Here is a 24,162-nt window from a genome sequence, read left to right on the forward strand (position 1 = left end):
TGCTAGTGTAAATGGACTTGGGCTGTTGTATAGAATAAATCTGTGACCTCTCTGTTCTTTATTGCACTCTGGTAGGCTGCTCTTCATGGGAGTTGGGTGCACTTAGTAGAAATCAGTGGCTTTGTAGGACAAGTTCACTGACTGTCATTACTATCAGCAGAAAGGTAAATAATATAATAAATACTAAATATACTAATTCTTGAGTTAGCAGAATAAAATTTGATTAAATTTCATACATGTAAACCTCAGGAATTTCTGACAATTAGTACAAGCATGCATTTTACACAAATAAACCGCATAATTTACATCATGCTCTGTTCTCACCTATCTAGGAAACACTATTTTGCAAAACAGGTTCAGCATGATTGGAGGGTAAGCAAGATTTCAGGGTCTAAGTCATCTTTAACCATGAGAAACCAGGATGAACTCTGTGGTGTTTGGGGGGTACGTGGACAGATTATCACACAGCTGCCTACTGTGGGGTTCTTTCACTTTCCTCTGAAGCATCTTGTGCTGGCAAACTGTCTGCAATGGGACACTGGACTAGTTGGACCATAGGTCTGATCCAGTATGGCAATTCCTATGTGCCTAAATAAAAAAACATAGTAGAGAAAGGGCAAAATTCTGTCCTGTCATGCACAAGTGCTTTGGGCCGGAGGGAAAAATGCACAGGGAGCTTTGTCTTCCCAAACACCCCTGCCAGGAGCAAGGCAGGTTATACTCCTTGGCACTTGCTTGAGCACTAAAAAAGGGGCCAGGCTAATACACTTTCTCTCCCAATGCTCCAAGTGGCATTGCCATCTGGCTTGCGGTGCAGGCCTCTAGCCTTCCTGTCCACATCTGTGGTCAGCAGCAGAAGCTGGGGCTTAATGAGAGAGGACACATGCTCCTTCACTTCGGATGCACAGTAAGGTGCATAGCTGAGCATGTTGCCTACTGAGCTTTCTTAACCTGCACCGGCAAAAGGGGTCCTCAGCTCTACTGCTACTGTGCTCAGACTCTCCCACACATAGACATGTAGGCATGAGCACACCCCTCTCTTTGGTGAGTTAGGGCAGGATTTCATCCCAAACTGACACAAATATGGAGCACAGAAAAAGAAAAGGGACTGATCTTTAATTCCATCCCCAATAGATTCAAGATGGATCAGCTGACTATTAGGAGCTCATATGGAAGGAAGAGTGGTCAGCACAAGCCACCACACCTAGACACAGCATTGAGTGGCACCCTGCAGATATCCTGGATGGATAGATGGGTATATAAAGGTCATGGTTGACTAGATGTCTTGCAAGAGGAGATGCTCCCTTTTTGGCCAGTTCTTGCCTACGTTTGGGGCTGCACTGACTGAGGTGGGCCAGATGGGCGTAGCGCTTCGCGTAGCAGAGGAGTTAAACCAGGTGAAGTCATCTGAACTAGGGCTGATTCTAGCCCAAAATATAGGCCATAGTTGCAATCTGGAAGTTTTATGATATGTCCCCATTTTATGAGTGCATCCAATAGGCTGCTTTTTTTTTTTTTTTTCATGCTGCTTCAGTCTTCCAGCTTCAGCTGTTTACTTTTTCAATCTCTTAAATTCAATCACAATAGCTGGTCTCTGCCTATTGCATTTTTATCATGTAGGCTTTTTATATTACTGTGTGCTAAAGGATAGTTCATGGTTTAAAATAATTTTATTTAGCTTTGGCCTGCTTAACCAGACTATACAATATGTTATCTATTCTTCCACTGCTGATGAATATTATATTGCCCCCATAATATGGTTTTTACCTAAGAAAATGCTGTGATGATAGAAATTGCCAGGGGAGAAATAATTTATAAGCTGATCATGTCATTGTAATTGTGTTCTCCAATGAAAGAAGCTGTGAGAATATTAAAAATGCAAGAAAATTATTTCTCATTTTTCCCCCATCTAGTGCTATGGAAATTGCACTTCTTTTGTTGGAAGGTGAAGGTCGAGAGCAATACATTCTCAAATTTAGCTATTCCTACTACCACCCACTCAACTCAGTAGTTTAGTGGGCATCAAAAAATGAGTTTGAGATATGGCAATCTTGTGTATTAGCTCTTTTTTTTTTTCTCAAAGGAAGTCTTGCTAATTCTCTTTTAAATTTAGGAGCAATGTACTACTACAGTTTTTACAGTGTCCAAGCTACAGGTTGTAATCGCGGGTTTTGTCTTGTTTGTGTGAATTAAGATTAAAACTTTATTGTAACCTTACAGAACTGGGTTGCATCTCTGAGGCCAAATTCCATGCTCTGTTACACTGTTGTAAATCTGATGTTACTCAACTGATTTAATTACCACTGGTAAAGCTGACATCCGTGTTTGGGCAGTTGAACTCTTTTTTTTTTTTTTCTTCTCTACAAAGACAAGAGGCAGCTACTGCTAAAAGAGAGAGAATGTTACCATGTTGCAAGACAGTCCCCCAGCGTAGTAACTTCTGTAATGCAGATAGGTCCTTGATTTACATGTTTCACCTTTTGGATTTACCTTATTGGTTTAAAGGCACAGGCCCAACTCAATTTTGATTCTATTCAGTTTATAATGAAAAATATTTTCATTAATTTTGTGCACTTTTTTTTTAAGTGAAAACAGTGGAGTGGAGCCATTTCCCTTCAATGCCTGAAACAAAAAAAACAGCTCTCAACTAATGCATGAGAATGCAAAAATGAAACTGACTGGCCTATATTCATAGCATAATCTGACTGGGAAAAAATTTTATACTTTTAGTGGTGAAAATTAAATGAGATGTTTAAAATCCTTTCTCCATTAATAGTCTAAGGTGTTTCAAAAACCACTGATGAGGGATTACTTTTGAAATGTGATCAATACTAGAACTGTGCAAACTTCCTGCAAAAATGTAAGGTCAGACTCAAATATCCTAACTCACATTAAACACCACCAGAGCCCACAAGGGGTCCCACTGAAGTAAGGGTGATTATGTGAAGAATACACATCATCAGTGTGGTTTAATGTAGCTATGCCAATTTACAACAGCTGAGCAGAGCACTGGCCTATGGAGATGAACAAATATTGGGAGCAAACAGTATCTGAACTCTTCTGAACCTCAGAGGCTTGATTCAAGCTTTGGACTAAAGTTCAGTTCCATTCATACATTTTTGTATTACAAATGACTTACCTGATTGAAGATAACTCCTGAAAGATCTGTTTGTGTTTTGTTTACGTATGACCTAAATGGAGCTTTGTTTTCCTCTATATTAATGCCTTTTTTAGATATGGAAAATGGCTTGACCATTAAGTTCATTATTTATTAGTTTAGTTAAAGAAAATATCAATTATTAAATAGTAACCATTACATTAACATTTCCAATAAGAGCTTTCAGTGGGCAGGGAAGTCTGAGCCACCTGTTGTGATTCAATAAGATATGGCCTATGCCTTCGAACTCCATAGGCAGGACACCCTTTCAGGTCAAAGAGCATTGCATATAAGAGATACTTGCAGGAATGTGCCTGGAGGAAGGATAAATCCTGTTAATGGAATTAATGTATAAATAATTCAAGAGACCACTCAAAGTAAGGGCTATAGGTGAGTCCTTTCTAAAGGATGCAGTAATGGATTTCCTTGAATATAGCACTAAGTACATAACTCTAGGCTATAATGGGAAACCATACTCACATATGCCTTACATTAGGCTGTGTAATTCTTGATAAAAATGTTGTCTATATTCTGGATTCTAATCCAATCTAGAAACTGATCACTCAAGAGACAAAAGCTCTTGTTAAGGGAGGCATGATCCAAATCTGAAGCTCTAGTGAAAAGGTTTCAATACAGGGATAAATATGGAGATGGGGATTAGGGCTAACCTACAACCTGGCAATCCAGGCCATTCAGCTAGCCAGCACCCAAACAGGTACTGATATATAAAGACATGTTGCTATTGCAGATGGATGCAGGATTCTAGATTACACTTCGCATGTGGGACAGGAGGAGTCAGACCTTGGCCTGAGGAGTGACGGGAAGATGTTTGATGTGTGACTTGCACAGACCAATCTGCTAAAAAGCATTCAGGCCCAGCAACATGTTCCAGTCACATTGTCTCATGAGTAACAATACACCCCTGTTGAATGTAGTTAGCAGTTCTTATTTAAAGACATGGTTAGTATTTATTCTTATTTAAATGTTTATAGGATTCAATATAAAAGCATTAACCTTAACTACAACACTAGAAGAGAAAGAAATATACTTTCTCTTATGGGAAAGCAGTGTGGAATTTAACAGGAATGAAACCAATATAGTCCTATGGAAGTGTCATAAGGGCCTATAGAAAGGACCCCAAAAGCTACAGAGTTAGAGAATATCGTTCATTATCTTTTTAAACAAAAAACAACCATCCTACTTAACTCTATGGCAGGGACAAAAATTGCTATTAAATTATACAGGAGATTCCAAAACATTTCTTCTCTCTCAAAGGGAAGAAAGAGAGAATGAAAAATATAACAAAACCATGATGCATTTGGGAACACTCTTTTTTTTTTGTCAAGAAACAGAATTTGTCATTGGGTTTTCTTTTTCCTTGTCATATTATAACTGTTAGAAAAAAAATCTGTACTAAGACACACCTTCACGTTTCCCGCCCCCCCAGTGCTGCCCCTCACACATGGGAGAAATTACCTGTCAACATGTTATCCTTCAAGTCCCTTCTTAAAACTGTGTTTTGCCATGGATTCTAAAAAAATACTTGACAACGTGAGTCAGTTGGTATGCTGAAACGAGTATTGTCGCATTGTTTCCTTGTACATCCCCCATCTGTCTGTATCAACCAGTTGTCTCTTAGGGCAGATCTACACTTAAAACGCAGCAGTGGCATAGTTAGTCTGCCCTTCTCCCATCAATATAGCGATCTACACCGGGAGCGAGGTTGGTATAACTGTGTTGCTCAGGGGTGGGGATTTTTCACACCCCTGACAGACACAGTTATACCAGTGTACGTTTACAGCGGGGTGGCCAAACTGTGGCTCGCAAGCCACATGTGGCTCTTTTACCATGAAAGTCCGGCTTGCAAGCCCCCTCCACCCCGCAGTCTCTGCCTGCCAGACCTGAGGAGGGAGGGAAGAGCTCAGGTAGTTGGGTAGGGACTTCTCTTCAGTAGGGAGGAGGGTCTCCGGGGCTTCAGCCCTGCAAGGCACACCTGCCGGAGCTCGGGGCTTCAGGAGGAGTGAGGCTGAAGCCCCAGCTCCCAGCAGGTGTGCTCCGGCTCTCAAACTTCTGAAGATTGTCATATGTGGCTTGGAGGGCTAGTAAGTTTGGCCACTCCTGGTTTATAGTGTAGACCTGGTCTTATACTTGGATTGTAAGCTGTTGGGAGGAAGGGCCATTCTTTTGTTCTGTGTTTCTACAGCACTTAGCACAATGGATTCCTACTCCCTGACTGGGGCCCCAGACATGACTGCAGTACGCATATCTTTAATACTGATAAAGAGACATCTAGAGTTTTATTTAAGGAGATATTTCAATAATTAGCCTGCAGTGTTACCCAATAGTCTAGCTGGCTAGACAACAGTAATGGGAGTTTTCTAAAAGTCTGAGCTCTACAAAGCAACAGTTAAAATGGAAAACGTAGTTACCTAGTGGGCAAGTCATGCCTATTTTAACTGGTAGTGTATACAGAAGATTACAAATAGGCAACTTGTTGGTTTCTTCAGCTAGATATTGTGTTAAAATAGTGTAACAGCTGTCGACAACATTCCATGTTTTGTACGTGCCCCTGTATTGCAATTCAGTACACTGAAGTTGGAATGAACAGTGTCTTTTAGACTTCTGTTATACCTGTGCCAAATCCACACTGCTTCACCCTAAACTCCCAATTCGAGTTTTGGATTCAAAAGAACCACAAATCTGGAAGCTAGACTCAGAGTTGTATTTTCTGGGAAAACCAGCAGGAATCTGGGTGAAACAAACTTGAAAAATGTAACAGGTCCACTGTCTCCTTGTTCTTTTCTCTTCTCCTCCTTGTGTCTTTCTCCAAGCTCCCTCTGGTGTCTCGGTTATGTTCAGCATTTACTTACTCCTACTCTGTTCATGGCCTGTTTCTGCAATGTTTCCTCATGTTGAGTAACACTTACCATTGGTGTCAGTGGGATTAGTCTGAGTATATTCATGTGTGACATGTGAGTGTCCGGACTTCAGAAGGAGGTCCTCAGCATTAGACACAACACTAAGTTGAAAACACTGAGTTTTTTCTCCTTCAGGCTAATACCATTGAAATAAGAGTTTCATGTGATTACTGAAAACAGTTGAAATTGCCTGAAACCATAAATCCCTTCCTGGCACCTGAAACAGCTCGGGTTTACTCAAAACTTGGCACAATATGACCATTAAGTAACACTGGCCCAAGTTCCAGATTTGTAATTAAGCCCCAGACTGGATAAACTCCCCCCCCCCCCCCCGCCCCGTGTTTCCAGGTTTTATTATGCAAGTTTTGATCCGCTTTAGTATTTTCACTAATAAAGGGAGAACTTGAAATGTTCAAATAATCAGCCAAAAGTTTCCCTTGGCAAACTGTCTGAACCTCTGAAATCTACCACATTGGGGTGGAAATCTCAAAAGAACAGGATTTCTGAGGAGATTTCCAGTCCTTCATTTGGGTTATTAAAGCCTTTCCCATGGTGTTTCCAGTCCTGGCTAGAATAGAGAAGTGAGGAAAAACGTAAGAGAATTGGGGAGAATGTGACAAGGGAGTTAAACTTTTTTTGAATTCTAAAAATTGTTTACTTGTTGCTAGAGGATGATAATTCAGGGCATTTAATATTTTATATGAATGAATTTATTTTTAGGAACCTGTCCCAACCAGCACTCTATAGCCTTAGACTCTGCTGCTTGCACTTATCACCTTGTGTATTTTATTTGTGATTTATTCTTCTACACTGTATTAACATTTCACAAGATTTTGCTAACGTGATTCAAGAGTCCATTGTTAACTATCCCAGTGAAGGATGTATTTAAATGCAGGAAAGTTAACAAGGAGATTAGTAAAAAGAAAAGGAGTACTTGTGGCACCTTAGAGACTAACCAATTTATTTGAGCATGAGCTTTCCTGAGCTACAGCTCACTTCATCGGATGCATACTGTGGAAACTGCAGAAGACATTATATACACACAGAGACCATGAAACAATACCTCCTCCCACCCCACTGTCCTGCTGGTAATAGCTTATGCTATCTTCTATTCCTAGAACAAAAACACCACTTAGCCTCTCTTACTCTTCCATCTCCAGAGTTAGCAAATTGGCTAAAGTATAACATCACTATTCTTATCCAATTAAAGGTGCAGTCCTGCAAATTAAGGAGGGAGGTGTTCTTTATGCTAATACTGCTAAGACTCAAAGGCCTCATCTCAATGCCATCACTGGGAATAGTTTTGTGGTATTAACAAATATAATCTCACCATAGAGGGGAAGCATTGCCTTCTGGCAAGCAGTTACTTTAGGATACTGGGTCCCTGTTTCCCCTTTTCCCCAAACCTACAGCTACCTTAGCACCAGCTGGGGGTTTCAAGTCAAATGGGGTATTTAAAAATGGAAGAAAAATGCATTATTTTTCTTTGATGCTTTGCTTTTTAAGAATCACTTGTCGGACAGATACAACAAGTAGCTTTAGCTTACCCCTTAGCTTTTGTTCTTACAACATAAATTTTTCGAACGATATATCTAATCACCTATATCTAAAATGACTGACCTCAAGTCTATATGGGTACCCTTAGGCTGATTTCAATAAGCTATCTATTGTCATCACCTTTATTACAAGGGTCCTTCTCCAGAGAACAAATACATCCTAACGGCAAAAATCCCACTGTGATATCAGCACATTATAGTGCTATTTGCTAACTCATTTAAAAATAATGAAGTTGCATCGTCTACTGTGTTCTGATAAAAGGTATGAGGCACTGCTGTGAAATGGGATTTGGTTTAAAGTACAGTCTGAGAACATACCCTATTAAAATGACATTGTAGGGTGCTATATTTATGTGCTCCGTGACTTCCAGATCACATTTGCTCATTAACTAGCCAGAAGGTAGTTTTCCTAACCTTCAGCACTGCAGACATATCCGAGAGTTAGATATTAAGCTGTGCTCTGACTCTCTTATATTATCAGAAATAAACGGGGGTGGGGGATTAAGATTTAAACTCAAAGGGTAAAATCTTCAGTGAAGATAATGGAAATTTTGCCATTGACTTCAACGTAGCCAGGATTTCATCCAAGGTTTCAAGACTTGCAATCAAAACATTTCTCTATCCACCCCTCACTCCTCTTTTCTCTGGGGTAAGGTGCTGAAATAACCCCTCCCTCTTCCTGGTTGCATGGAGTTGTTGAGAGGATACTACTCTTTCCCTTTGGCGACTGAGAGGGTTCTATCATCATGTCTCCTTTTGGCTTAGATCTCTCCATCCAACTCCAGCTTCATAAGGGGAGTTCTTTTTTGTTGCTAATTCAGTTGCTCTCATAGAGGTATTGGTTCTCCAGCACTAACAATAATTCAAGCTAGTTTGGTCAGTAAAACAAATAGATATGAGTAAAAAATACCCAGGGAGCCAATCTATTGAGCAAAGAAAGTGATGACAGTTTTACTTGGTTTTCTAGCCACTCAAACCTTAAGTGTACCTTTATAATCCTGGTCAGTTAGATGAACAATAGATCCATTTTAATGGAGCACTTTTTCCAGATCATTTATGATCTGGAATAAGTGGTAAACAGTGAGGTGGCAAAATTTGCAGATGATACAAACTACTCAAGATAGTTAAGTCCCAAGCAGACTGCGAAGAGCTACAAAAGGATCTCACAAAACTGGATGACTGGGCAACAAAATTGCAAATGAAATTCAATTTGATAAATGCAAAGTAATGCACATTGGAAAACATAATCCCAACTCTACATCTAAAATGATGAGGTCTAAATTAGTTGTTACCACTCAAGAAAGAGATCTTGGAGTCCTTGTGGATAGTTCTCTGAAAGCATCCACTCAACGTTCAGCAGCAGTCAAAAAAGTGAACAGAATGTTGGGAATCATTAAGAAAGGGATAGATAAGACAGAAAATATCATATTGCCTCTATATAAATCCATGGTACGCCCACATCTTGAATACTGTGTGTAGATGTGGTCACCCCATCTCAAAAAAGATATATTGGAATTGGAAAAGGGAAACAAAAATGATTAGGGTATGGAACGGCTGCCATATGAGGAAAGATTAATGAGATTGGGACTTTTCAGCTTGGAAAAGAGACAACTAAGAGGTCTATAAACTCATGACTGGTGTGGAGAAAGTAACTAAGGAAGTGTTATTTATACCTTCTCATAACACAAGAACCAGGGGTCACCTAATGAAATTAATAGGCAGCAGGATTAAAACAAAAGGAAGTATTTCTTCACAAAATGCACAGTCAACTTGTGGAACTCCTTGCCAGAGGATGTTGTGAAGGCCAAGACTATAATAGGATTCAAAAAAAGAACTAGATAAATTCATGGAGGATTAGCCAGGATGGGCAGGGATGGTGTCCTTAGCCTCTGTTTGCCAGAAGCTGGGAATGGGCGACAGGGGATGGATCACTTGATGATTACTTGTTCTGTTCATTCCCTCTGGTGCACCTGGCATTGGCCACTGTCAGAAGACAGGATACTGGGGACCAGGTGGACCTTTGGTCTCACCCAGTATGGCCGTTCTTGTATTCTTATGTCCCCATAGTGCTTAGTGCCTGATATCAACTCCAGGTTCTAATGAATCCATAAAATGTCTTAGCACAGAAGCCTTTGGTGTGCCAAGCAAACAAAATGATAAATGAGAACACTCTGCACATAAAAGATTGCAGAACAGGCTGTGATTAATAGTTAACTGGATTTTTAAAGTCTGCAGAAGTCCATGAACTTTCAGCTTGCTACTGATGTACATTTATCTAAGGCCTGTTTTCTCCTTGACAGATGGATGCTTTGCTTCATGTTTGAATGCATAATTTAACCTGACAGATTCAATTTCTTTTCCACAGGGCCGTGGCGGCAAGGGAAGCATCTACGTCTGGGCCTCTGGAGATGGAGGCAGCTATGATGATTGTAACTGTGACGGCTATGCATCAAGCATGTGGACTATCTCCATCAATTCTGCTATTAATGATGGCCGGACAGCTCTGTACGATGAAAGCTGCTCTTCGACCTTGGCCTCCACGTTCAGCAATGGGAGGAAGAGAAATCCTGAAGCTGGTGTGGTGAGTGCAGATATTATTGTGCTGTAGTCCTGCTCCCTACACTCACACACGTCTGTATGCATCATTTTCTGCTTAGGAGCAGCAGATGTTCCTTTGTTAAAACTAATATTTTTCTCATTCACAATACCTGACAATGCCCAAATTGTCATCTGATGAGAAGGGAGGTCGATATTGAAAACAGCAATGAGCTTCTATGCTTTATGGCTGCATGTAGGTGGTGTTCCCTAGTTATCAGAATGCAACTTGGAAAGTGAAGCTGGGGCTTATTTATTCATACGTCCTCAGAATTTTTAATTCCCAGGCAGACATTCTTTGTGTAATTGCATGAGAATGAAGAGTTGAAAGACCCAGCGTAACACATTACCTCCAATTGGAGCATATTTTAGGCTAATACAGTCATTGCCAATTTGTCTGTAATCCTATGTATGCTTGGCAGAATAAGGATGATAAGAAAACAAGGTCAGGGCAAAGTAGTAGTGAAATATGGAATATTGTCAAGCTTCTTGGGTGGTTTCTGCATATTCTTGCTCCTTGCCAGACTGCTTAGTGTTTTTCTTGAGAGGTTCGGCTAGGAGTGTGGTTACAGACATGGTGGTTTATTTAATAGCTTAAGAAGCCTCTAGAGCAAAGCATTAAAGATCCTTTTTAATGTGTGTAAAACTCTAAATAAACAACCTTGACACTTGCATCACAAATCCCCATTGTTTAATTCAACAGTGATCTATTTATTATTATTATTTTATTAGCATTATAGTAACACCTAGAAGCCCCAGGCATGGGTACTGTACAAAACAGAACATGGCACCTGCTCCAAAGATGAAGCATTAGGTGTCAGATTATACCTGATAGGTGCAGGCCTGTCTTGAGGGCAGAGTGGAGCTTCACACCCTAGGGGTACAATCCCTCACGGTTCCAGGTGTACACTGGAAATGTTTCCACTATGCCACCTCTTGGAAGGGTACAGCATGCTCCTCCCAATATGCTAGTGTGTGGTGGGGATTCTCTTACTTTAATAGTCTTCAGATCATTCAGGGTGGGTTCTGATACTTAAAAAGGGCCAGGCAGGTGTCTTAATAAAAAGGTCAGTGTTTGTCAACAGATACTACACATTTTCCAGTTATTTCATGTTCTGAGTATAGGGACAAAGTGGACTGTCCTAGATCTGTTGTATGAGTTTGAAAACACTGACTTATTTCATTGGGTCAGTTGTATGCATGAAGCAATCTACATTATGTACGTGACTATCACTGTGCAATTTGCTAGCAGACTGTCACATTTGCCTTTAGTGGCTAGTCCTCATAGATGATAGCACACTACTACTGCTGCCTGCTATTGGAGCTACTCCTGTAACTCAAGCAGTTGAAGACTATTATGGTGCTAAAAGTCTTGGGTTCAAATCCTATTGATGACCAAAGGGGATGGAGAGGCTTTGTGACATTTATAGAAATATAATCTCTCTCTGAATTTTAGATGTTAATGAATATTTACTACTTACTGTCATTGTCCAATCATGTGTTCCCACCTTCACTGTGTATCTATCCGTTCTATTTTAAAGGTGATCTTAGTTTGAAATGGCAGTAATTTATTCTGTTCCTAGTGACAAGTATAACATTACTCTAATCAACAAGTATTGCCTTCCATATCTGTAGCACAAGGGAGAACGAAATAGCTATTCTTACACATTTTTTCGTTATTTTTGCAGGCTACTACGGACTTATATGGCAACTGTACCTTACGTCATTCTGGAACATCTGCAGCTGCACCTGAGGCAGCTGGCGTGTTCGCATTGGCACTGGAGGCTAAGTAGGTTTAGGAGAAGAGGGATTTTTTTTGTTTTTTGAATTACTTGTCTGTAATGCTGAAGTTAAGGGCTATTAAAGCTAGAACAGCCAGATCCAAAGCCCACCGAAATGAATAGACCCCTGTTGACTTCAAGGGCTTTGAATCAAGCCCTGGGTGTAGGAACTTAGATGAGTTTATGTAAATAATGCAATGCCCTAATTTGCATAGTGTGTATATATAATGTGCACTGCTTTATTTGCATATATTGATTCCTTTTTACAGATATTTCCTCCCCACCCCACCTGCTTGGTCTTTGGCTGCCTGCTGACATGCTCTTCATAGTCTCTCTCTGGCCCCACCGTCTATCTCCCCGATGCCCCCTCCCCAAGCTGACTCACCTGTTTCCCTCCTCCATTTTCCTCTGTCCCCACTTCTGGCTGTGTCCCCATGGGCTTCCCCCACCTTTTTGAGTTTTCCTGTGCTCTACCATCAGTTGCTCCCTGACCATATAAACCCTGGGTAGCACACAGTTCCCCACCCATCCCTGGACATAGAGGTCTGGCTAGAATGACTGCCTACACAGCACCACTTTCTCCATCACACTGCCCTGTGCACTTGCCATATTTCTATAGCTGTGAGCAGGCTGGGGTCTGTGCTCCAGACAGGTTCTCTTTTCTTTGAGTTCTGGAGGACTAATAGGTGTCTCTACGATTAAAATCCTAGAACAGTCTGTGGGACTCTGACCGTAGAGAGTATGTCTACACTGCAGTTGGGAGCAAGCCTCCCAGTCTCATAGGCTTTACAGTCAGAAGGGACCATCGTGATCATCTAATCTGACCTCCTGCACGTTTCAGGCCACAGAACCTCACCCATCCACTCCTGTAATAGACCCTTAACCTCTGGCTGAGTTACTGAAGTCCTCAAATCATGGTTTAAAGACTTCATGTTACAGAGAATCCACCATTTACACTAGTTTAAACCTGCAAGTGACCCGTGTGCCATGCTGCAGAGAAAGGTGAAAAACCCCCAGGATCTCTGCCAGTCTGACCCAGTGGAAAATTCCCAAATATGGCGATCAGTTAACCCTGAGCATGTGGACAAGACCTGCCAGGCAGATACCTGGGAAAGAATTCTCACTAGTAACTCAGAGCCCTCCCAGCTAGTGTCCTGTCTCCTGCATATTTTTGCTACTGGCAGTGGCTGATGGGCCACATGCCATTGTAGGCAGTCTCAGTAGATAGACTTGGTCTTGCATACTAAAAGTAGCTAAAATGTGAGCCATGATATCTACACTGCTATTTTTAGTGCATTTACCTTACTGAGTGTTCAAATACACCAGTCCTTTCAAACGTATTGTGGAAAGAGAAAACCATCATCATCATGTTCCTATTACGCCTCTGGCATTTAGGGCAGTGATGAAGCTCCTCCACTCCTGTCTGTTTCTGGCAAGTCTTTCAATGGTTCCCCAGCTGTGCCCCAGGTTTTTCAGCTCGACTTCCACAGCTTTTCGCCATGTTGTTTTCGGGCAGCCTCATTTTCGCTTGCCTTCAGGCGTCCATGTTATTGGTACTCTGGTGATGGAATCAGTTTCCATCCGAAGCACACGGCCGATCCATCTCCAGCGCCTCCTGGCAATGATGGTGCTCAGATCCTCTTAGCTGCACTGTGTCAATAGATCTTGGTTTGAGATTGTTCTGGGCCAAAAGATATGGAGGATTTTTCTGAGGCAGGTTGTATGGAATAAAGAGTTTGGACATGTCATACTTTGTCATTCCTCTTCTAAACCCCACAACATAACAACCTTTTTTATGTTATTCTTCCATAGCCTGGAACTGACGTGGAGAGACCTGCAGCATCTGACAGTGCTCACCTCCAAAAGGAACCAACTTCATGATGAAGTCCATCAATGGCGTAGAAATGGTGTTGGTCTGGAATTTAACCATTTGTTTGGCTATGGAGTCCTCGATGCTGGGGCAATGGTTAAAATGGCAAAAGATTGGAAGACTGTTCCAGAGAGATTCCACTGTGTTGGAGGATCAATACAAGAACCTGAGTAAGTGAGGACAATGCTCTTTTCCCGCTCTATGGAGTTTGTTCCCTTTTCAGGCACTTAAGTGACCACAGACAGACACAGACACACACAGAAACAGTGACCCCAACACACCCTCAGTATCTGATTTTTTTCCCCCAGAAATTTATGTCCCGTACTGCTCAGGCCTCTCCTTGACAGCACAAATATTTTAAGTCTATTATTCCTTAAAAGGAATAATATGCCATCTTATTATCTCAAATAGTTATTCAGACACTTACATTTAAACACACTGGTTTAGATAAAACAGTAAAACAAGTCTATTAACTACAAAGAGATTTTTAAGTGAGTACAAGTAATGAGGCATAAAAGTCAGAATGTTTACGAGAAAAATAAAGATAAGATGTTTGCTAAAGCCTAATTTAACAAACTAAATTAGAATCAAGCAAAATTTCTCATATGTTCCAGCAGATTATTGACCAAACTCCCCTCCTCAGAGTATAACACCTGCTTTCTTTGTCTCTTTGAGTCCAGTGAATGCAGTTGGTAGGGAGAGATGGGTGCCTTGGAGTATTTGTCCCTCTTTTTTTTTTTTTTTTTTTTTTTTGTAGTTTCAGTCTCCCTCTTGAAAAATATTTCCAGCTAGGCACAGGACACAAAGGCTATGTGGGAGGATGTTCCCTGCTGGCTTTTTCTCACATGTTTGAACTCCCTTTGTCATCCCTTCCTGCTTGATGACTCTGTTTACTGCTTAAATGCAAATTAAGTAGAGCACATATACCTTTGTTTGGGATAGGCCTGTTTGCCAATTTCTGTTTGGGCAGAGCTGTGGGGTTTAAACAAGTGTTAATAACACCATACATGGGAATCTTATAGCTTCACATAGAATGTTAACACACATTTTACCAGGACAATACTGACCATAAAATCATGAGTTTTCTAATGATACCTTACAAAGCATACTTTGTAAAAAGTTTATTACAGTAGTGTGTGGGTGTGAACACATGGGTATATTCTGTTACAATGTGATATTTAAACTTGGCAATTTCCTATTTTAATGGATAATTTTAACTCCAGAAAACTAAAACAGTCATGCACAGGTATCAAAGATTCAGTTTGAACATTACAGCATTTAATTGTTTGTTTTATGTTCTCCACATCTCTAATTGCCAGCTAGGTAGGCAAATTTATTTTCTGATTACTTTCATGTGCAAAGCAGAATGAGTCAACAAGTGAATCAATTAATACTAATTGACTACAACAACTAAAGTTAATTTAATTATTTGAAATACTAACCTAATGATGGCCAGTTTATGCCTATGACATTTGCAATTTGGCTTTTCAGTGCCATTGTTAAAGGCATTATTATTTTATAGGAAAAGGAGAAGAAAGCAATATACCACCATGGCACAGATCTAAGATAGGCTGGGAAGGCTGTGAGCTGCTTTTGCAAAACCTCATCCATTAAATTTTGTTTCTGCAAAACCAAAGCCAAGGGGTGATTCAGATTTGACTGCATAACTAAAATGCAGAATGATTGTTTATAAAGACAAATTGGGCCAAAATCTCCTCTCAAGTAGAGCTGGGCAGGATGAAAAGTCAAAACATCAAAAATATTTGCATACTGAAAACCCTTTTATTTTCCATTTTGGGTCAATTGAAATGTGTTGTTTTGATTTCATCATTCTTTTTGTTAACTTTTTTCAGTTGTATTAGCTTAAATTTCTAAACAAAAAGTTGTTTCACACTGAAAAATTGGAAATTTTCCATTGAATAACTTTTTTTTCAACTTTTTTTTTTTGAGTGGGGAAAATCTGTCAACTCCAACCCTATTTCATGAAAAGTTTTTTGGTTTTGATAACTCAGTATTTTTTAATTTAAAAAAAGTGTTGAAAAATTTTTGACTGTCACAGCCTCTATCACTTTAATGCAGCACCCTTAAAGTAAACTGGGATTATACTGGGGTAAACGAAAGAGGTTAGTCCATTATGTCGGGCTGTGTTCAAAAGTTAAAATTGTAGCAAGGTCTTGTGAGCATATTCATCAAAAAGTAGCTCAGTACTGTACCTCATAAGTCTCCCACTGAAATGTATTAGAAGTATGCAGTCGTTCTGCAATGATTAATGTCATCGCATCTAAAAAGATCCCCAACTGAAAGACATGGTGGGATGGCAAAATAAATGAAAGTTGGTGCTCTTTACTGTTAAAGTATTTTTAAAGAGGTGCTTTGCCCCGGTGGAGGTATCCAGGGAACAAGGGATATGGCTGGAATGTATTTGCTCTCCAGGGTTTCCCAGGAACAAGAAAGCCTTTTTGGAGACATCTATGCTGTGATTTTAAAAAAACCCATTGCACCTCAAAGCCCAGGGCAGATGACTTGGGCTGGGGCTGCAGAATTAAAAACTGCTGTGGAGACATTTGGGCTTGGGCTCTGAGACCCTCCCCTCCATAGGGTCTCAGAACCCGGGCATCTACATTGTAATAGTATAGCTCCACAGCTGATCCCGGACTATCTGAGTCAGCTGACCTGGGCCAAGCGTGGCCATGCCATGGGTCTTTTATTGCACGTTCCTTTTGTGGCTGCTCCACTTGCCAAACAGGGCAGTAAAAAGTGTCTTGAAGCCACCTTTTCACATCCTCCTGAGCTACACCTAGCACAGGTTGGACAAATTCCAAGATCTGGGAGGTTTCAAAGGCACGAATGATAGGCCATTTCAATGAGAGTCAGGCACCTTACTGGTAACTGTGTGCTTGAAAATCTCTCCCTAATCTGTTACAGACTCAAGCCAGAAAATGCTAGCATACATTTGATTCACAGTATGCACCTAACATATTTGATTGTGACAGGTTTCAGAGTAGCAGCCGTGTTAGTCTGTATCCGCAATAAGAAAAGGAGGACTTGTGGCACCTTAGAGACTAACCAATTTATTTGAGCATAAGCTTTCGTGAGCTACAGCTCACCTCATCGGATGCATTCAGTGGAAAATACAGTGGGGAGATTTTATATACACAGAGAACATGAAACAATGGGTGTTACCATACCCTCACTCTCGTTACAGTGTGTATGGTAACACCCATTGTTTCATGTTCTCTGTGTATATAAAATCTCCCCACTGTATTTTCCACTGAATGCATCCGATGAAGTGAGCTGTAGCTCACGAAAGCTTATGCTCAAATAAATTTGTTAGTCTCTAAGGTGCCACAAGTCCTCCTCTCCTCCTTATATTTGTTTGTGTTTTTATATAACTGTCAAATATTACGGTGTTGATGCCGCACATCTGACATGCCTCTTATGTGGATAATAAAATTCATGATCTGCAACATCTTTATACTTTGGGTTTTAAAATAAAATCAAAACTCGTATGAGGAGGATCCAGCCCATCTCCAGAGATTGTTTGGATGATGACTGTAACTGACATTTTGCTTCGGCCATGGATAATTGTTTTATTTTTGTAGCTGGGCATTGCTGCAGCAATCTTTTCTATATTTAGGTTGGTGAGCACAGGATACACCATAGTGTGCCATAGCAACACTGCTGATCAGCAGAAACAGGCTGGGGAAGAATCTACAGCCTATTGTGTGTAATGTGACAAAAAGACCTCTGTATTTAAAGTTTCAGATTCTCTAGGCTTCAAAATGGAGGAAATATGGATGCCAACAAGACCTCAGTAATGACACCACACTGTTAGAGGTTGTGTAGACTTCTAGCCAGGTGTCCTGAGCTTGATTAATTTGATCTGCATCATTGCTGATTTTTATAACTGTTCAAAGAAAGTTTTTTACTGGCAGAATAACATATTTCACATCTAAGTGACTTTTAAATCAACTTCCCTCCCCATCTACAGCTGGTGCATGCTGTGTGAAAAATCAGATTTGGAAGATAAAATCTTTATAGCATTATACCTTTTATTTTGAACATTTTATATTGTTGATATGTATATGTACAATGGTCAAGATTCTGCTCCCTTTATGCACACTGAGTATTTACTTATTCCTCAAGTAGTGCTGGTAAGGTACTACTCCATGTGTGTAAGGGGAACAGAATGTGGCCCAAAGCCATTAGTAATGCTGTATGAAAGGCAGGGTAGCCTAGTGGATAGTGCAATTGCCAGGGGCTCAGGAAAGCTGGGTTTTAGTCCCAGCTCTACAACTGGTCTGCTAGATTACCTGAGACAAATTACTTTGCCGCTTTGTGCCTCAGTTTCCCTATCTATAAAATGGGGGTAATGATCCTGAATTCCTTTGTAGAGCACTTTGAGATCTACTGATAAGAAGAGCTATGTAATATCATCATTATAACATAAGATTTCATGATCAACACTGTTACTTGTAAGAGGAGACAGGCTTATGGGCACACCTTTTGTAAAATGCTTTCTGTACTGCTCTTAGAAGAATTGTGCTATGTTGTTATTGGAAAAGGGTGGGATTTATATGTGTAGCAGTTTGTACCTATTTCTCATAAAAATAAAGCATTAAAAATAAAAACATCAGTAAACAGCATGACTGTGATCTTGTAGTAATTTACCTCCTTCTTACTTTACTAAAAAACCCAGGCTGGAACAGAGCCTATTTCACTTAATAATAATATTAATAATTGATAATAATAAAATAAATAATAATTTGGATACCCTTCTGGCTTTTAAGATGTTTTAATAAACTTTATTCTAAATTATTAAAATAAAGAAAAGGTCACATTTTCATATACATTTCAGAAAGCTTTAACACAAATAACCTTAGGTTTGGAAAGTGCATGGTAGTTGAAGGGAGAACAGTGAATGATGCTTCTTCCCAGGTTGCCCCCTCTTAATCTGAATTTGGTTAATCATCAGTAATTAATACCTTACATGTACAACAGTGCCTTTCCTCTCAAAGAATCGCAAAGCACTTTACGAACTTCACATACTCTTAAAACAGTTAATCTCACTCCTACCACCCCCCCCCCAAAAAAAAAAAATGCCATGGGACTTTAATCACTGCAGGTAGTGTGAAATCCTAGGTCCTCTAAAGTCAATGTCAAAACTCCCATTGACTTAAGTGGGGCTAAGATTTCACCCAAAAAGTATAAATTGCACTCATGCAGAGGATGGCCATAAATGTTGTCCCTAGTTTTTATTTCAACCGTATTCAGGCAAATTTTGTTGAGTTAACTGAAGTTTCTCTGCATAAGAACTGGGTTATAATAACTAAGGAATGAAGGCCTCAGGATTTGACATATTGAGAATGTAGAAAAATTGTGTGTGTGTGTTTAAAATGTCAAATATAGCAATTTTTTGGTTTCAATGAGCAAATAAAAGTGTAGGAGGACTTGTGGCACCTTAGAGACTAACAAATTTATTAGAGCATAAGCTTTCGTGGGCTACAGCCTGCTTCATCGGATGCATAGAATGGAACATATAATAAGAAGATAGACACAGACAGACAGAAGGTGGAAGTTGCCATACAAACCTTAAGAGGCTAATTAATTAAGATGAGCTATTATCAGCAGGAGAAAAAAACTTTTGTAGTGATAATCAAGATGGCCCATTTAGACAATTGACAAGAAGGTGTGAGGATACTTAACATAGGGAAATAGATTCAATATGTGTAATGACCCAGCCACTCCCAGTCTCTATTCAAACCCAAGTTAATGGTATCTAGTTTGCATATTAATTCAAGCTCAGCAGTTTCTCGTTGGAGTCTGTTTTTGAAGCTTTTCAGTTGCAAAATTGCCACCCTTAAGTCTTTTACTGAGTGGCCCAAGAGGTTGAAGTGCTCTCCTACCGGCTTTTGAATGTTATGATACCTGATTTGTGTCCATTTATTCTTTTGCGTAGAGACTGTCCGGTTTGGCCAATGTACATGGCAGAGGGGCATTGCTGGCACATGATGGCATATATCACATTGGTAGATGTGCAGGTGAACGAGCCCCTGATGGAGTGGCTAATGTGATTAGGTCCTATGATGGTGTCGCCTCACAACTATTTTATGGTGATGAGTAGATATGAAGATGACAATGGTGAGCCATATGAAGTGATAGTTAACTTGGTGAGGCAATAGGTCATCCTTGAGCACTTACTGTATTCTTCAAATTATGTATGGCACAACCTCCAACTCCTACCTGTCTAAGGAGTTCCGTTCTCACTGCTCATTCATGCTCTTCAAATTCTATTACAGTATTTTTGTATGTTTATATAAACACATGTAGATGTTTAATGAAAAATAAGGTGTGCCTCACCGTATGTATCATTTTAACTTATTTTATTGTTATTTAACCCTCAGAAAAATACCATCAAGTGGCAAGCTGGTTCTAACACTTACAACTGATGCTTGTGAGGGGAAAGAAAACTTTGTCCGCTACCTAGAACACGTGCAAGCAGTTATAACCGTGAACTCTACTAGGCGAGGGGACCTCAACATCAACATGACATCACCTATGGGGACTAAATCCATTTTACTGAGCCGACGTCCAAGAGATGATGACTCCAAGGTGGGTTTTGACAAATGGCCTTTCATGACAACACACACTTGGGGAGAAGACCCCAGAGGCACTTGGGTTCTGGAAGTTGGATTTGTTGATAGCATGCCACAGAGGGGAGTACTGAAGGAATGGACACTGATGCTACATGGGACACAAAGCGCACCATATATAGACCAAATAGTAAGAGATTACCAGTCCAAACTGGCTATGTCCAAGAAGGAAGAGCTGGAAGAAGAATTAGACGAAGCGGTAGAGAGAAGTCTGAAGAGTATACTAAGCAAGAACTAGCACTGTTCTGCATGTTGGCCTCTTTCCTTTCCTAGATCATTCTACTCACCTTTCTACTATCCAGACCTCTGTGTTAGACATATTACAATGTCTCCATAGCCAAATTATCATACTTTATTGATTTTAAAGTCTTGTATCCTGTCAATGATTATTTTAATTACAACCGAAGCAATCTTTTTTTTTACTCTAAGCCACAAATATGTTGTTCCCTATCAACTACTCTCTACAGTTGAGTAGCTCACGAAAGCTCATGCTCAAATAAATTCGTTAGTCTCTAAGGTGCCACAAGTACTCCTTTTCTCTCTACAGTTTGTGACTGTAAATGATTTTGTGTCCTACAAATAGGTAATAGCTTTTCCCTTCATATTTTTGTCGTAAATGTTGTTTGTATTTAAAAATTTTAAAAATGCCAGTTAGTGGTAATGAACCCATTTGGTCAGCTTTCATGACAGATGTTAACAGTAACATGTTGGCTAGAGATGCCTTTGAATGACCAACAGCCTGATTCTGCGCCATTGACTTCAATGGGAGTTATCCCATTGGCTTCAGTAAGAGTAGGAATAGGCCCAAGAAGGAAAAAATAATCCAGAGATTAAGAAAGATGGTAACCTCCTCTCAGAAATCAATGCCTTTTGCTGTTTCCTTTTTACACTTACACCCCCCCCACACACACACACACTCCAGAACATTTTTTGACTTAGAGATGATTCATTTGTATGTAATAAGTGAGACAAAATGTCTGATAAAGGACGTGCATTAGGAAACAGGGTCCAAATGTTCTAAAAGCACAAGTATTTTTTGTTAATTTGGTAATTCAGATCCAATTTATGCCAAATCATCACATTGGGAATGAAATTTAAAATAGAGGGCTACTCTTTTTGCGATGTGCATCTGCTCTCCTTTATACTGAAATGTAGTATAGCAACATAAGATAAGGCTGTGTCAGCATTTCCATTACAGACCCCTATATTCTAGGGTTGGTAATTTGCTATGGGAGATACTTGGTATATGAACTTTCAGTCCAAAAGCAATTTTTCGTTCAAATTTCCTTTTATTTTAAAAAGTAGAGCTTAGGTCAGTTTTGAGTTATACAAGCTTATTTAAGAAGAAAAGCTGCTTGGATTGTTTTATATGTGCACAATGCAAAGTTAGTTTTGATGAGCAATAAAGAATAAAAAATTTGGGAAAATTTATCCCATAAATCATTGTTGCTGTTTAAAAGGACGTGGTCCTGCAATCTCTTACACATATGAGTGTTTTTAGCATCTGATCCAAAAAAGTAAATTAAACTCTGAGCCTGATCGATCTACTGCCATTGAGTTCAATGGAGATTACACACTGGCAAACACAACACCCACAAGTGTTTGCAAGACTGGGATCTCAGTTAGTAATCTTTGAATAGTAACTATGGGCCCAATCCTGCAAACATACTTGCTTAGCTTTAAGTACATGAGTAGTTACATTGGCTTCAGTAGAACTACTCCATGCTTACAGTTATGTGCATAAGTGTTTGCAGGGCTGGGGCCTAGGATGTTGGCAGTAACTAGTTTCAGAATTTGATTAATTTCTATTTTTTGCTATGCATCTAAAATGTGTGTTATCAAGAGCTGTTTGGGTTAATCAGTTGCAAACTACAATTAAAATGAATACGTATTTACCTAATGATTAAAAATGACACCAACAGGTTATGAAATGCATAGTTTTACCCCAGAATATATATTTCTTCTATTATCTCAAGTGAATATTAACCTCTTAACCTTCCATAACAGGATTTTTTTCTTTTCCTTTCAAATCCCAAACAAATTATCTACTTAAACTATGTTTACATTATGTATACTATAAGCCAAGTTAAGCACCTAAGTGTTCATAGGATCTCCATTCCCTTACACCAGTGTAACTGAGGGGTTACTCCATTGCAGACAATGGAGTCACACTTAGGTGTAAGTGAGAGGAGAAAGAAGCCCTCAGGCTTTTAGTTGTAAAATACCACCTAATAGGAGTGACTTTTAAAATCATGTTGTTGTTCATTTGTTCCAATAGATGGAAAGCATCAACTATATTTCATCTGGTGGCCTTAAAATAAACCAAAGGACACCATGGGCCCAATTCTAACCTCAGAGCCACACAAGTAGCCAATGAGCCAATTCTTAAAGTAGTATGTGGGCGTCTTTGGAACTGGGAAGACGCCCATTGTCTTCAATGGGTTTTGAGGGATAGCTCAGTGGTTTGAGTATTGGCCTGCTAAACCCAGGGTTGTGAGTTCAATCCTTGAGGGGGCCATTTAGGGATCAGGGCAAAAAAAAATTGGGGATTGGTCCTGCTTTGAGCAGGGGGTTGGACTAGATCTCCTGAGGTCCCTTCCAACCCTGATAGTCTATGATTCTATCTGAGGGAAGAATTTGCCCCTATTATGTGTACATATGCGTTTGATAACACACAAACACACATGATATATATATATTAGTATGTAATATATATACATATGCAAGCATACCTAATATATATTACATATAGTATTGAACATAATAAATACATATACATTCATGCATCATGTTTGTGTGTATGTATTTACTAAAGAAACAGCTCATTTAAATATATTAAAGAGTATTCTAAAATATGGGGAAAGTTCTTGGATTAAGAAATGTCCTTGTGGCAATTTTAAATGAAAGTGTATGTTAATTCCTAGTGCATTCATGTAATTTTGCAATTCTCTGTTTAAGCATTAAATGTCTTATATAGCAGCAAAATAACTAAATGGGTGTTCATATTTTCATAATGTTGACTTAAATTATTAAGTGCAAGATGACTGTAAGGGATGATTAACAGAAATTACGAGTTTTGATATGCGTGTATATACAATATATATATATATAGCTAGACTTCAAACTCTTCAGAATTTTTGCATCAGGGTAAGCACTGAAAAATGTCCAGTTAGAATAAGTTTTTATGGTATTGCAGATGCAAAATAAAATTAATTTATTAGCATTTATAACAGAGGAACTAATTCAGTTCTCAATTTAAAACAGGTGAATGTTGTTAACATATAAAGCCCTGTGATGATGTTTTATAATCTGAGTAAAATAAAGAGATGTTGTAAACTGGCAGGTCCTATCATCATTGCCTATCAGAAGTCATGGGGGATGTGACATGTATTCAGTGAAACCACTTCAAAATGCTCTACTTTTAATAATGCAGGCCTGATAAGGTAAATAACATCTCAGGTAAGTTTAATACACAGGAGATAAAGGCATACCCGCATAAAGGCAGTAAAACGAATGCTTTTCAGCAATGTTGTAGCTGTTAGGCGTGTTATACAATGGAGCACGGTCGATTGAGGCCCCTATTCAGGAAAGAGCTTAACCACATAGTCAAAGGTAAGCATGTGTTTGAGTCC

At 39.5% G+C, this 24,162-nt stretch overlaps 1 protein-coding gene across 2 annotated transcripts in view; it reads left to right on the forward strand.

The window, feature by feature from the left end:
- Positions 1-20,768, forward strand: part of PCSK2 (proprotein convertase subtilisin/kexin type 2) — a 195,296-nt gene extending 174,528 nt beyond the window's left edge. For both annotated transcript variants that reach the window (XM_077812028.1, XM_077812029.1), the window contains 4 exons: positions 9,997-10,212; positions 11,915-12,015; positions 13,820-14,047; positions 20,282-20,768. In XM_077812028.1, coding sequence (XP_077668154.1) covers positions 9,997-10,212; positions 11,915-12,015; positions 13,820-14,047; positions 20,282-20,768 — 1,032 coding nt within the window. The remainder of the gene's footprint in view (positions 1-9,996; positions 10,213-11,914; positions 12,016-13,819; positions 14,048-20,281) is intronic.
- The last annotated feature ends 3,394 nt before the right edge of the window (positions 20,769-24,162 follow it).

This window comes from Eretmochelys imbricata, chromosome 3 (genome assembly GCF_965152235.1).
Source record: "Eretmochelys imbricata isolate rEreImb1 chromosome 3, rEreImb1.hap1, whole genome shotgun sequence".
Lineage (NCBI taxonomy): Eukaryota > Metazoa > Chordata > Testudines > Cheloniidae > Eretmochelys > Eretmochelys imbricata.